General features: G+C 39.3%; 1 protein-coding gene across 7 annotated transcripts in view; it reads right to left on the bottom strand.

Moving 5' to 3' along the window:
- zgc:173742 (DNA topoisomerase I, mitochondrial) overlaps positions 1–12,277 on the bottom strand; it is a 42,331-nt gene that overhangs the window by 2,675 nt on the left and 27,379 nt on the right. For all 7 annotated transcript variants that reach the window (XR_010013985.1, XM_063004225.1, XM_063004224.1 and 4 more), the window contains 3 exons: positions 11,959–12,144; positions 6,159–6,227; positions 717–831 (listed from right to left, as the gene is read on the bottom strand). Coding sequence is in view for 6 of the 7 variants with exons in the window: in XM_063004225.1 (XP_062860295.1) it covers positions 717–831; positions 6,159–6,227; positions 11,959–12,144 (370 nt within the window). In the remaining variant the exon portion in view is untranslated. The remainder of the gene's footprint in view (positions 1–716; positions 832–6,158; positions 6,228–11,958; positions 12,145–12,277) is intronic.

Here is a 12,277-nt window from a genome sequence, read left to right as displayed (position 1 = left end):
GTGATTAATTTAAGTATGAATGGCTGTTCTAAATCCAGCGTAGAATTAATTACAGTTAGCAGGACAGAGACAAGATGGAAAAGGAGTGTAAGAGAGAGAAATCTCTCCAAACCCTGATACAAAAACATGTACATCATAAAAACAGAAAAATCTTTATTTTGCTCTAAAAATAACAAAAGCCTTTAACTATGGCATGATGGATTATTTTACAAACAATTACAAAGCAATGAATCTGACACTAAAAGAACAGAACACTTTAAATTAAACAATGGAGTAAAACAAGGCTGCAGTCCAACATTGTTCAACATATCTAAATGAACTGGCCATCAAATTACAAAACACATCAATCCCTGGACTCATATTAAAAGAAAATGTCTCATGTATGTTTAACTGAAGAGACACTACAAGTTTGCTTTTAGAGAAGCACTGTAAAGACTGTGTCCTTGAATATAGAAAAACTAAAATCAATTCTTCTTTAAAGATGCCATAGTAAACCATACCACCAGCTATTTATACCTGAGCATGATCAACTCAGCTGGAAGTCTCAAGCCAATAGTAACAGCATTACCAAAAAAGAGCAAGAGAGAGAAAGAGGGACCGAAAGAAAGACAAAGGAAAGGAAAAGGAGAGGGGGATGATATAGAGAAGGAATAACAGGAGAGAGGGGTAGAAAGAGAGAGGAACAGAGAACAAGAAAGAGAGAGATAATAACTCACAGTTAGTGAGCTCTTTGAGTTGTTGCTGTAGAGTCATGGAGGCGTTGAACGTCCTGAAAACCTTCGCAGTCAGACCAGGCATCAGAGAACTCAGATACTTATTCAACATTGCTGTCTGAAGAAAAAAATAATAAAGTGAACATTAACATTATTGATTCTGTATATACAACCACTACTAATATAAAATTAAAAAAGCAAAACAATGACAGAAATGTCTTTTCATTTTTAGATGTACCTTTACTGCATATCACATTTACTCGCAAAATCTGTTGGACTTGGCAAATATTTTCTTGTTACAACTGTCTCAAAGCTGAAACTGCCAACAGCAGGTTTATTGTTTGTTTATTAGGATTTTAACATGTTTTACACTCTGTTTATATTCATGACAGAAATGGTAGTTACTCGTTATACAAGATTCATCAGTTCACAAGGTTATATCAAACAGTCAGACAATTTTGTATCTTCAATTCACCTCACTTGCATGTCTTTGGACTGCGGGAAAAAAACGGACCTCCCGAAGGAAACCCATGCAGACACGGGGAGAACATGCAAACTCCACACAGAAAGGACCTGGATCGCCCCACCTGGGGATCGAACCCAGGACCTTCTTGCTGTGAGGCAACAGTGCTACCCACTTAGCCACTGTGCCGCCACTGTGTTTTGAAACAAAGTAGGAACATAATACATTTGAGGTGTCCAAATACTTTTCTCCCTTAATCAATACTTGATTAAATATGCATTTATGCTCATTTATAGATTTTATTTTTACATACAAATTGTATCACAAAAATACTTAATAAACCTTGATTCTTTGCTTCTACACCTTTTAAACTCTGACAAGTGAAAGGGACTTAGGCCCACCATCTTTTTTTATTTAAGGTTCAAACATCTAAAAGACAGGAAACTTCTGGACTAGGAATAAATCTAACCATTTCTAGATGAAATGCTAAAATTAAAAATTATTCAGACTACTTTGAACATGATCTGCCAAATTAATTTAATATCAACTTTGTAACAAATTTATGAATCAGCTTTTTAACTGACTTAATGACTTTAATAATAATTTATTTGATGTTTATCAGTATGGTAAAGACTGTCCAAGCTCAAGGCTCTTTCCATAAAGGCTAACCATAAGTTAAGTCGGCACATTACTTGGAAGTTTATTGTTCTGCTTTGAAGTAAACTATTTTAAGCCTGAAGTTGGTGGAAGAATACTACTACTAAACACTTGGTACTTAAGTAAGTACACATCACAGAAAGAAAATGAATGAAAATGTGACTTCAGGTTTCTGCTCTAGATGGCAGTATTGTATTAAGAAATGTGTTGGCAAAATCTTTGCAGTGGTGCACAGGGGAAATATTGAACCATTATTTATACAACCCACCATTTCTACAACTATTGGTTTTAAAAAAAAAACAGATGCTAGCATTCTTCCACCTTTCAAATGAGTCCACAGGGGCATAACTGTTGACATTATATACTCTATAGAAGAAAAACATTTATTTAGTCAAAAAACCAATACCTTGTAAAGCAACTGAGACATAGCTTGGCAATTATTAATACTAAACTGAGCTTTGTTTAGGGGGTAAAAAGAGAGGAAAATTCACTCTTTACCACATATTTGTAACCTGGAGTCATGCACCGCATAGATTACTTGGGCATCGACCTCCACCTTTTAGCAAAATTGCATCCAAGTCCATGCATGTGTGAAATTTGTCATGCTGAGTGCGTACACAACAAACATCAGGTAAAAAAATTCCGATTAAACAGCAGCTGGATGGTTTATTACATGATTAATCTTCCCAGTTTCAGTAAATTTTTAAATATGGTGCTAGACTCACGTCGCACTGTTTAAAATAAATACTGACCTCAACAGCAGTACTAAAATTATCGGCACTTTGGGCCACAGTAGCTCTTCTGTTGGTCTGTACTTTTCACTATAGCCTTCATATCCTCTTGCATCAATGAATCTTGACCGGCCAACAACCTGTTGTGGTTTGTGGCTTGTCCCTACTCTGATCACCGTCAGTGGGTACATAATATAGATGTCTGCGAGCACCCCTTTCTGTTTTGGAGATACTTGTACTGACTTGACCTTTATCAAAGTAACTCAGGTCTTTATGCCAGATATTATCTGCTGCATCTAACATTTAATATATTCCTGTGGAAAATTGTAGAAAAAAGGCTTTGTAATGCATGTTTTTTTTTCTTTATGTTATTTATTTACCTATATATTTTTTTGGGTTGTCTCTTAGTCTCCGAGTTGTATTAGTTTCAAAACAATAGTTGCCCAGCTACATTTCAGGCATTGGTGCTGTGACTTAATGACTGTGTTTTCCTTCTATAGAGTGTATAATGCCAACATTATGCCCCTGGGGACTTATTTGAAAGGTGGCAGGATGCTAACATCTGACTTTTTAAACCAGTAATTATAGAAATGTTGAGTAGTATAATTAATAGTTCAATATTTCCCCTAGATGGTGTGTGTGTGTGTGTGTGTGTGTGTGTTGTTGTCTTCTACCATTTGGCTGATCAGTGTCAACAGTAATGTTTGCCTTTTTCTTTTAATAAAAAATAAAAAAAAAAGTATGTAGTCAGGTATGTTTTTAATTAAAAACCTTCCAAGTCTGGCAGTCTGGAGTTAATAGTGTTTACACACTGCTAATAGACTGCAAACACATATACATAAAAGGAACAGTGCATGTTTATACTGTGGGTGTCCAATCACTTTAGGAATCCTATTAGAAGCGTCACACGTGCCATCACACCAGTCCACTTTCAGACTGAGAAACAGCTGTGATGCTCTGGAGGAGAATAAAAAATAATGTCATGTGACCGACATCCAAGACAAACACCCGACCCTCACACTTGGCGTTGAAATGGGCTAACTTACCACGCAGCACCCACACGGGGTGCACACACTTAAATTATGATTATCAAATCATAGATCCGATTTACGGTCACAATCTGGGATGCCCATGGCAAAGACCTGGCATCAGCACAGCTGGGGAGTAGATGTGTGTTTATCTGTGTTAATGGCCCTGGCTGGAGTTCCTGACAGAACAAAGAGGAGAGCCAGGATCATCACTGACACATCTGGACCTGCAGTTAAGCTCCGAACGACACACACCTGCTAGCCGCTGGCTGAATTGCAGTGCACTGTGTAAATTATGCAATGACTAGTTTTGCCTTTTGGTTCCTAGCTAAATCATGCTGGATTTTTAATGAGCGGGAACCCGCAGCCAAAATAACAAAAGCTAGCACAGACTGTGCGCCCTAATTCAAATCTGTGCTGGATAAACCAGACAGAAACCGAAGTCCATGCCATGCCACAAGTAAAAGAACAAATTATCAACCAGTCAGAAATGTGTCATGTTTAATGCCAGGTTGTAAATCCTTCCCTTGATGACTGCATGAAGTTTGTGATCCGTAGACATGACCAGATGCTGGGGATCTTTCCCACCCATTTTTTGCCAACCCTGTAATTCAGATATTTTTACTGGCTGTTCGGGGAGCTTTTTGCCTTCGGTTGACCAGTTGAGGACACAAAGTACACAACAAGGTCAAATGTATGTGGACACCTGACAATAAACTGGATGATCAACAGGAAGGTCTGGCTCACATTTTACGTTCTTATGGGATCTTACAGGGGAGTAACTACTCAGCTCAGATTTACAATTCTCAAGTTCACAATTTAAGGAGTTGCGCCTGTCTTTAACTTAAATTGAAGCAAAATTCAGATTCTTTTTTGCTCCCGGAGGAAACCCAAGGGGAGAACATGCAAACTCAGAGAGGCCACTCAGGTGGCGGTAAAAACACACGCTAGCACACCAGAGCTGAGATCTCGAATACATCATATCGAGCCTGCCGGCTGGGCCGAGTAGCCACACGAACGACGACTGGCCTGTTGAGGGGTGGGGTATTGAGCCAGATAGGAACTCTCTCATGACTGATGCAACTACGACCTCTGCTGGCTGATTGATGGCGCCTGCACAGAGACAGGGAAAGAGTGCAGATCAGGGTGTGTCTCTCCGTACACAGAGCTGGTCCGCAGCTGATCTCGTCTGGTGTAGGTGACAAAATGCATACAGCTGCTGCCCACGTGTTGGATGGGGCATGGGTTAACTTCATTCTCCTCAATCGGAGCCGGGGCCAGCATTAGTGGAGAGGAAGCGTGACGCAATCGGGCAACTGGACACGCTAAAAGTCGGGAGAAAAAGGGTAGAAAATGCATAAACAAAAAAAATAAAAATAATATATATATATATAAAAAAGAAAGGACCCGAACCGTTCCACCTGGGAGTCAATGACCTTCTAGCTGCGAGGCGACATTGCTACCCACCAAGCCACCATGTCGCCTGCACAAACAGTACAAAATAATTTAAAATTTTGTGGAAAAGAACCTTCAGTCTTGGATCAGCTTTACATTTAGTTTAGGATTTTATTATAGGGTGCAAAGGTGGGCCAACAGTAAAATATGCTATACCACTACTGCTGAGATTCAGGGTTTAAATTTCTGCAAATGCTATTGACCGGTCGGGTGTCTACACAGCCATGATTGTCTATGTCTGAGGGTGGAGGGGGAAGACCCAACAGCTGAGACACTGGGAGGTGCATTTGTCAGTGCTCTCTCAGTGCTGATCCCAAATCCAGACAAAAATGAGGGTTGAATCAGGGGCATCCAGCAAAAAAAAAAAAAAAAAAAAAAAAGTGCCAAATCAGGTTTAAAAAGTATAATACTTATTATTACATTTACTACTTTATTATTTAAATTATAAGAATGAATTCTACTAATAAAGACAAAGATGATTTATTACATAAAGGGTTTCTTTTTTAAACCAATGTATGGAAAACAGACGAATGAAACACTTTTGGGGGACGGTGGGGGTAAATTTTGTGGTTAAGAGCGGTACAGTGTGAAATATTAAAGTCAAAATCAGTCAGGTTCAGGCTTTTTCTAGTTTAATCGAATCAGAAGAGCAGCAAACCGAGTGAGACAGACGAACAGAGAGACAGACGGGTGCAGCATGTAATACAATTTGGAATAATCTGTGCGCAGCTACACGGCAGATATTGGATGCTGTTCTTTCTTGGGGCTGTTTTAGAGTGAAAGATCAGCACGAAGCACTTTAGCATGTCCCTGAACTCGCTCCTACAATTACCCAGCTGGCCTGCCTCTCAATCGCTCTCTTCTTCACTTCATCTCTTTTAATCTCTTCGCTCCCTCTGTAAAAGGTCTCGCTGGCATTCAGCACCAGCTCCCAATGACGATGCGCTAATTCACCCACTCGCGTTCGGTTTTAACACGCTGTACATGTCAGATCAGACACGTTACCTTAAGCTCGCTATTTAAACTGCTGGCAGTGCAGGAGAGGCTTAGAAATCCTACAATCAATGTGAGGTAAAAAGATGCTAAATATGGAACCGGAGTGTATACTCACATTCAGCCGATCAAACAGGTCATCTCCTTCCTGTTTGTTATCCATAAAAAGCTTCACGTTTTTAAAAACCTGGGTGGCAGAAGAAATAAACACGGATCAAAACCGAGGCATGCATTTTCAGAGAAAGTGGTAAATTGGTTAGAGCTTTTGGGGCACTCAAGTAAAGCAGCTGTCTTATGAGCGAATTTAACACAGCTGAGATCTCAAGATAGCGAGTTTGAATCCCAGTTGGTGAATACACAGCAAATACGAAAATTCTCGTCTGTGTTTGACACGCCCCGTGTCCCCACAAATTTGGTTGGGAGTTTTCCAAATTCAGTTACCTATAAAGAGTTTTTAGATGCTTTACACTTCGACATCTTGGACATTTTGACTAACCGATTGCTAACTGAATTGCCGTAGGATTGGTAAGACCCCTCATGGTGCAAATCAACCAGTAAATGTGAGGCACTTGAACGCATATTACACGGAAAAAGCTCATTTCACAGTTTGTGACGTGATTTTCACGGCCGTGAATTAGGTAAGGACTTACGTATAGTGCATAATCGGTCACACTTCCAATATTTCCAACTTCCTGGCACATGCATGAGGAAGAGCAGCACAATTCTTGGTTTCCATGCAGAATAAGGCTGATTTAAGTTTAGAACATCCACACCTGAAGCTAAAAGCAGTTCAGACTGGCAAGTTGTTGTTTTTTTAACTGCAGTAACTGACACATTTGGGTGATTTATTCACAAATGGGTAAGCATATTAGAGGCATTAACACTAGCATGTGATACTGGGGAAAAGCAGTGTCAGCACACTGTCAACGTTCAGTCATTTATCCTCCCTACTGTTAAGGTTGATTGGAAAATTAAAAGTGTTCTTTAACAGCCAACATGCTTGCTTACTCCACTCACTAACAGCACAGATTAAATTCAGGCATACGGTTGTACGCTTGTTGTAAGGTTTCGGCATCCCTGTCCAAATAATATTTATGCAATTTTTAAAAATGAACAGGAAAAAACAAAGCTTCTGTAGCCTACTTTAATTACATATTATTTTCATTAACCACTTTATCCTGGTTAGGGTTGTTGGGGGGGGTTGCGTTTCACCGGGAAATGCTGGGCACAAGGCAGGAATACCCTTGGACAGGGTGTCAATCTATATGTCACAAATGTTTATGCACAGTTGCCTAATATTTATTTCAGTACGGTCAGGGTTTTGTGGTGGGTCCAGTTTCCCTGGAATCATCTGGTGCACTGCAGGAACACACCCTGGACAGAATCCCAATTAATCACAGAGCCTTGACCATAATACAATAGCCAATCATATCTGCATGTAGATCCCAACACCCCCCATCTCATCCCAAACTGCCGATAGCAGTGCTGGTGATTTGAACTCAGAGGTTCAAACCAGTGATTTGAACCAGTTCCAGTTCAGTTTTTACTGCCCAAAATGCCAAAAACAATGGCATGTAAGGGGAATACTACAAGCTAAGGCAAAACTGCTTGTATGCGAGCAAAAAGGCCAAGCAAAGCCCATATATGACTGCAAGAAGGTTAAGCTGGTCGAGGTGGTGGGGCATCGTTCTACTGTGCAGCCAGAGTAGCACAAACATGATGCGCAAGGAAAAATCATCACATAGAAACTTTACCTGTGACCTTATTACAAATGTCAGTGTGAATTATTTAGTTTTTTATTTGGATTTTAATGTCACGTTATTTTCTGCTTATTTCATCTTGTCTGTATAATTTGGGCTATTTTATATTTTCACAAAGGTCAGTGTGTAAAGTATACAGAGCATATGGATAAGCCAGATGCATATTAAAAGCAAATGCTGCAGACAGCTGAAAAAAATGAATAGCCACGATCATTAAAGGAATATTTGGAGAAACAAGGAGCAAGATTTGATGAAAAAAAAAAAACCCATTACAGCTGTTTAGCATGGGGAGAATGAATGAAGTTGTGTGTGTTCCATTCATTATTCCATCCAGCAGTGTGGTCACTTAATAAACTGAAGCTGAAATATTGCTGGTGTTTCCAACAGTACGGCAGTGTGAACTACTTTAAACGATTAAGCTATAGCTTTTGACATAACCCTTACAGTTTCCTTACTTAACAATAAAAAAATTAGGACAGATTGTGAACATGCTGTGAATGCAAGACAGATCAATAATTTCTCAGAATTAAAGTGTTCTGCAAGAAAGAGCTGGTGAAAATTCTAAAATAATACACAGGGGGAAAATTCTTGCTGCTCTAGTAGGCCTAAAATTTGATAACATCCCCTGACAGTGCTACAATGAGTCACTGAGCTTTGTAGATGTTTTTGTTTTTAAAGAGAAACTGCATCGCTGTAAGTTTGCTAAAAGGTGCATAGAAAAGTGTGTGTGTGTGGATCTAAGGCAGTCATATCCAGTACCTAGAAGCGTCCGATTTTGGTCATGGGTATAGGAAGCCGCATATTTATTTATCCATTATGATTTTACCGTCATGTTTTACACACGATGTGTTAAACTTGAACTGATGAATCTTGTGTAATCGGTAATTACCTGTCCTGTCATGAATGTAACCAGTCATGGACAATTTTGTATCTCCAATTCACTTCACTTGCAAGTCTTTGGACTGTGGAAGGAAACCAGAACTCCCGAGGAAACCCACACAGACGCTGGGAGAACATGCAAACTCCAAACAGAAAGGACCCAGACCGCTCCACCTGGGAATCGAACCCAGGACCTTGTCGCTGTGAGGCGAGTGCGCTACCCACTGCTACCCACTTCACCTTTTAGCAAGCATGGGCCTAATACCATAAGTATATGGACATAAATATAACTAACATCTAACAATAACTGCTTCGAAAATGATAACACAAGAAGCTAAACTAATTTAGAGAGCACGGGGGGAAAGTTAGATTTCTTTGCAAATTTGCCTAGATGAATGCAAACAACTATAACCCCTTAATCCTATTTCAAACAGCTGTAGGTGCACAGAAACAGATTTTTTCTTTTTTTCTTCCTCCTGGAGATCCTTTTACTAATATCACAGAGTGGAACAGTGACAACCGGTTCAAAGTCAGTATGTCCAATCTGTCAAATCTTTCCATACAAGAAAATGTAACTATTACCATATTTATTATCAGTGTATCTATTCACTTTATAGTCCAGAACTGCAGCCCATATTTGTGAAGGGGGAAGGCAGTATGAGCTAATATGCATATTACATTACCACTTACAATTCACATAACTGCACAATCTGGCAATCAAACGTCTAGCGCACACACCTACACTCCCACCGACGCTTGAGTTTATGAGTCAACTTGTCATTAGAAACACTGATAGCAAAATAAACTAATATGACAAACCCACAGCATCAGCTGGCACCAGATGTCACCATCAAGCGCTCCTATTCTTAATCATGATGAGTGAAAGACGACCGGGTGGAAATTACATCTTTCCTCAATTATATTTGACATTTCCAACTTCTCGTTTTCTCTCTGAATAAACAGGCTAAATATGCAAAGAGCTTTATTATTTCTCACCTGATGACTCATTTAAATGCTCTCATTTAAATAATGCGTTCATAAACAGTGCTGACAAAAAATGTTTTTTTCATGTGCTCTCTAAATTAGTTTAGTTTCTTGTATTACCATTTTCTAAGCAATTATCACTGCAAAAGATACTCGTCTTAAGCTGCTTCCTAAATCTGTAACAAAAGCAGACAGTCCTAGGTACTGGATATGACTACCTAAGATACACACAGATTTTTATTCATCTTTTAGCAAACACACAGCTGTATAATCTCTTTCAAAAACATTGGCAGAAGAGTGGTTTATACCAGACAGTTCATTGACTTTCATTGTATAAGGATTTCATCTTTCAAACAAGCTAGTTTGTCAAATTTTGTGCCTATTAGAGCATCCCTAGCACTCAGAGTGCTGTTACTGTAACGTGAAACTGTCCAGGAGCAAGAACGACTAAACCATATAGTAGTAAACCACCTGATTTCAGAACAGAAGTACAGGAGTGCTAAATGGAGTTAAATACTCAGCTGAAACCAGTTGCAACACTTACTACTAAGCTGAAAACAGCCCTGGAAGCAACGTCAGGACAAGTAGTGTTATTTGAGAGATTGATGGATTTGGCCTTTCAAAGCTGAGTGACAAGAACAAACCTAAAAACAAACATGATGTAGAGCACACAGCCGTGGGACAGTAGTGGAAAAAAAATTTTTAAACAAGGACTTAGAATCCACTGCTTAGCATTCACACAAGATCAACAAACACAAGATCATCCTGCACAGTGCCAAACGCCAGCTGGAGTAGAGTTAGGCACACACCATTGTACTGGAAAAGTGGAGACCAGAAAGCCAAAACAAACTTTGTGAGCTTTTATACACCACAAACCCAACTGAAACAAATAAAGGCTGAAGCAGCGACTTCAAGCAAGGCCTAACTGTCCGACATCAGTGAATCTTACTAATGCTTGTGGCTAAATGAAAGCCCAACCAGGTTCCAAAATCTGCTGTAAAGCCTTAGAAAAGTGGAATCTGTTATCACATCACAGCAAGACCAACTTCATATACATTTAATCAACTTTAGTTATTTAATACACATGCAAATTTAAACTTGACGTGTATTAATGTCTTCTGAATTTTTCATGTATTTTAAGTACAAACAAAGATATTACTCTAAAAAATAAAAACACAAGGGAATAGTTCATGAAAACACAAGGGATTAGTGCATCACAGATTTCACAACAAGCTCTTAGATTAATGATAAGACTTTCAGTAAAGCCAGCAGACACTCAGACTTACAGGGTGACCTGAATGCAGGAGGACAAACAACTACATGAACAACAAGCACCACAACTATTTCCATTCCAGCATCCAACACAAGACTCACTAAGGTCTAAAATTTGCATGCAAGAATTTAGACAAATCAAAACACCTTTGGAACAATGTACCTCAGTCAAGACATAAAAACAGTTTATAAAAATATTACTTGCTATGTTATGTCTAAGAAAAGGTTTGGAAATGATCCTGAAAACACCAGATCCTCAGTGAAGTCTGGAAGTGGGAGCACAATACGGGGTTGCTTTAATATACTGCACTGTCATTAAAAGAAACCTGAACAGAGTCATGTGCCAGCACAAATTAGATGAGAATTTAATCTCAGTCAAGCTACTAAATCTGGAGAGATGATAAATAGATAAATAAATAAATAAATAAATAAATAAATAAATAAATAACAGCCTCAAACATAAAGCCAGATTAGCTCGGCACTGCTTTTGGGATTGGGGGGCTCAGCCAATCTGCTGACTTTTCAAAATCCATAAAGAATTTTATGGAATGCAATCAATCAAAGGGACCCCTATAAAACTGAAGATGGCTTGCCAAAAACAATAAGCCAAAAATCAAACCTTAATCCAGCAGAAAGTTCATTTCTTACCTATATGTCTAAAATCTAAAACTCTCAACAACTGCCAGCTGACAAGTACTAAGGTTATAAACCTGTGGTGTCTGAGTAAGTTTTTCTTTAAGGATTTTGCTTTTTAAACATTGACTATGCAGAAATAGAAACAACTAGATAGAAAGCAAATACTTTTCACTGCACAGTAAATATAATTTACAGAATAATATGAAATTAAATATGTTGAATATGAGTTTTTCTGCACTGTAGCTTAGCAGCAATGTCTTTGGACCCTGAGCTGACTGGCAGTGTGTGGCACTACGGAACAGAGAAGCTAAACAAGGCTTTATTGCAGTGCCTGGCGCAGCTGGGGAAGCTGCAATCAGCGAAATGACTACACACGTGGCCTCTTACCCTTTTGGAGACAGGAACCTTGTTGTAGTAGCGGATGCTGTCTTTACCCAGGAAGTCGAACTCCACCACACAGTTCTCTCCATCGAGTGTGTCATGTAAGGTAATGTGCTCCACACGCAGAGAGCAGCAACCCACTGTATCAGCTGTTTCACCCTCTTCCTTTTCATTACCTGCTCTCAGAGCCAGCTACACACACACACACACACGTTTAAAACAGAAGCTTGAAGACCCTCTCTTTGTCCCTTTCGCAGACCCTCAGCTGGAACGAACATCGACTACCAACACAGCACACAGATGGGAATGAGCTCAATTTGGTAGT

The sequence above is a fragment of the Trichomycterus rosablanca genome, chromosome 11, assembly GCF_030014385.1.
Source record: "Trichomycterus rosablanca isolate fTriRos1 chromosome 11, fTriRos1.hap1, whole genome shotgun sequence".
Taxonomy (NCBI): Eukaryota; Metazoa; Chordata; class Actinopteri; order Siluriformes; family Trichomycteridae; genus Trichomycterus; species Trichomycterus rosablanca.
Note: the sequence above shows the minus strand (reverse complement) of the source record. Positions and strands in the feature narration are given on the sequence as shown.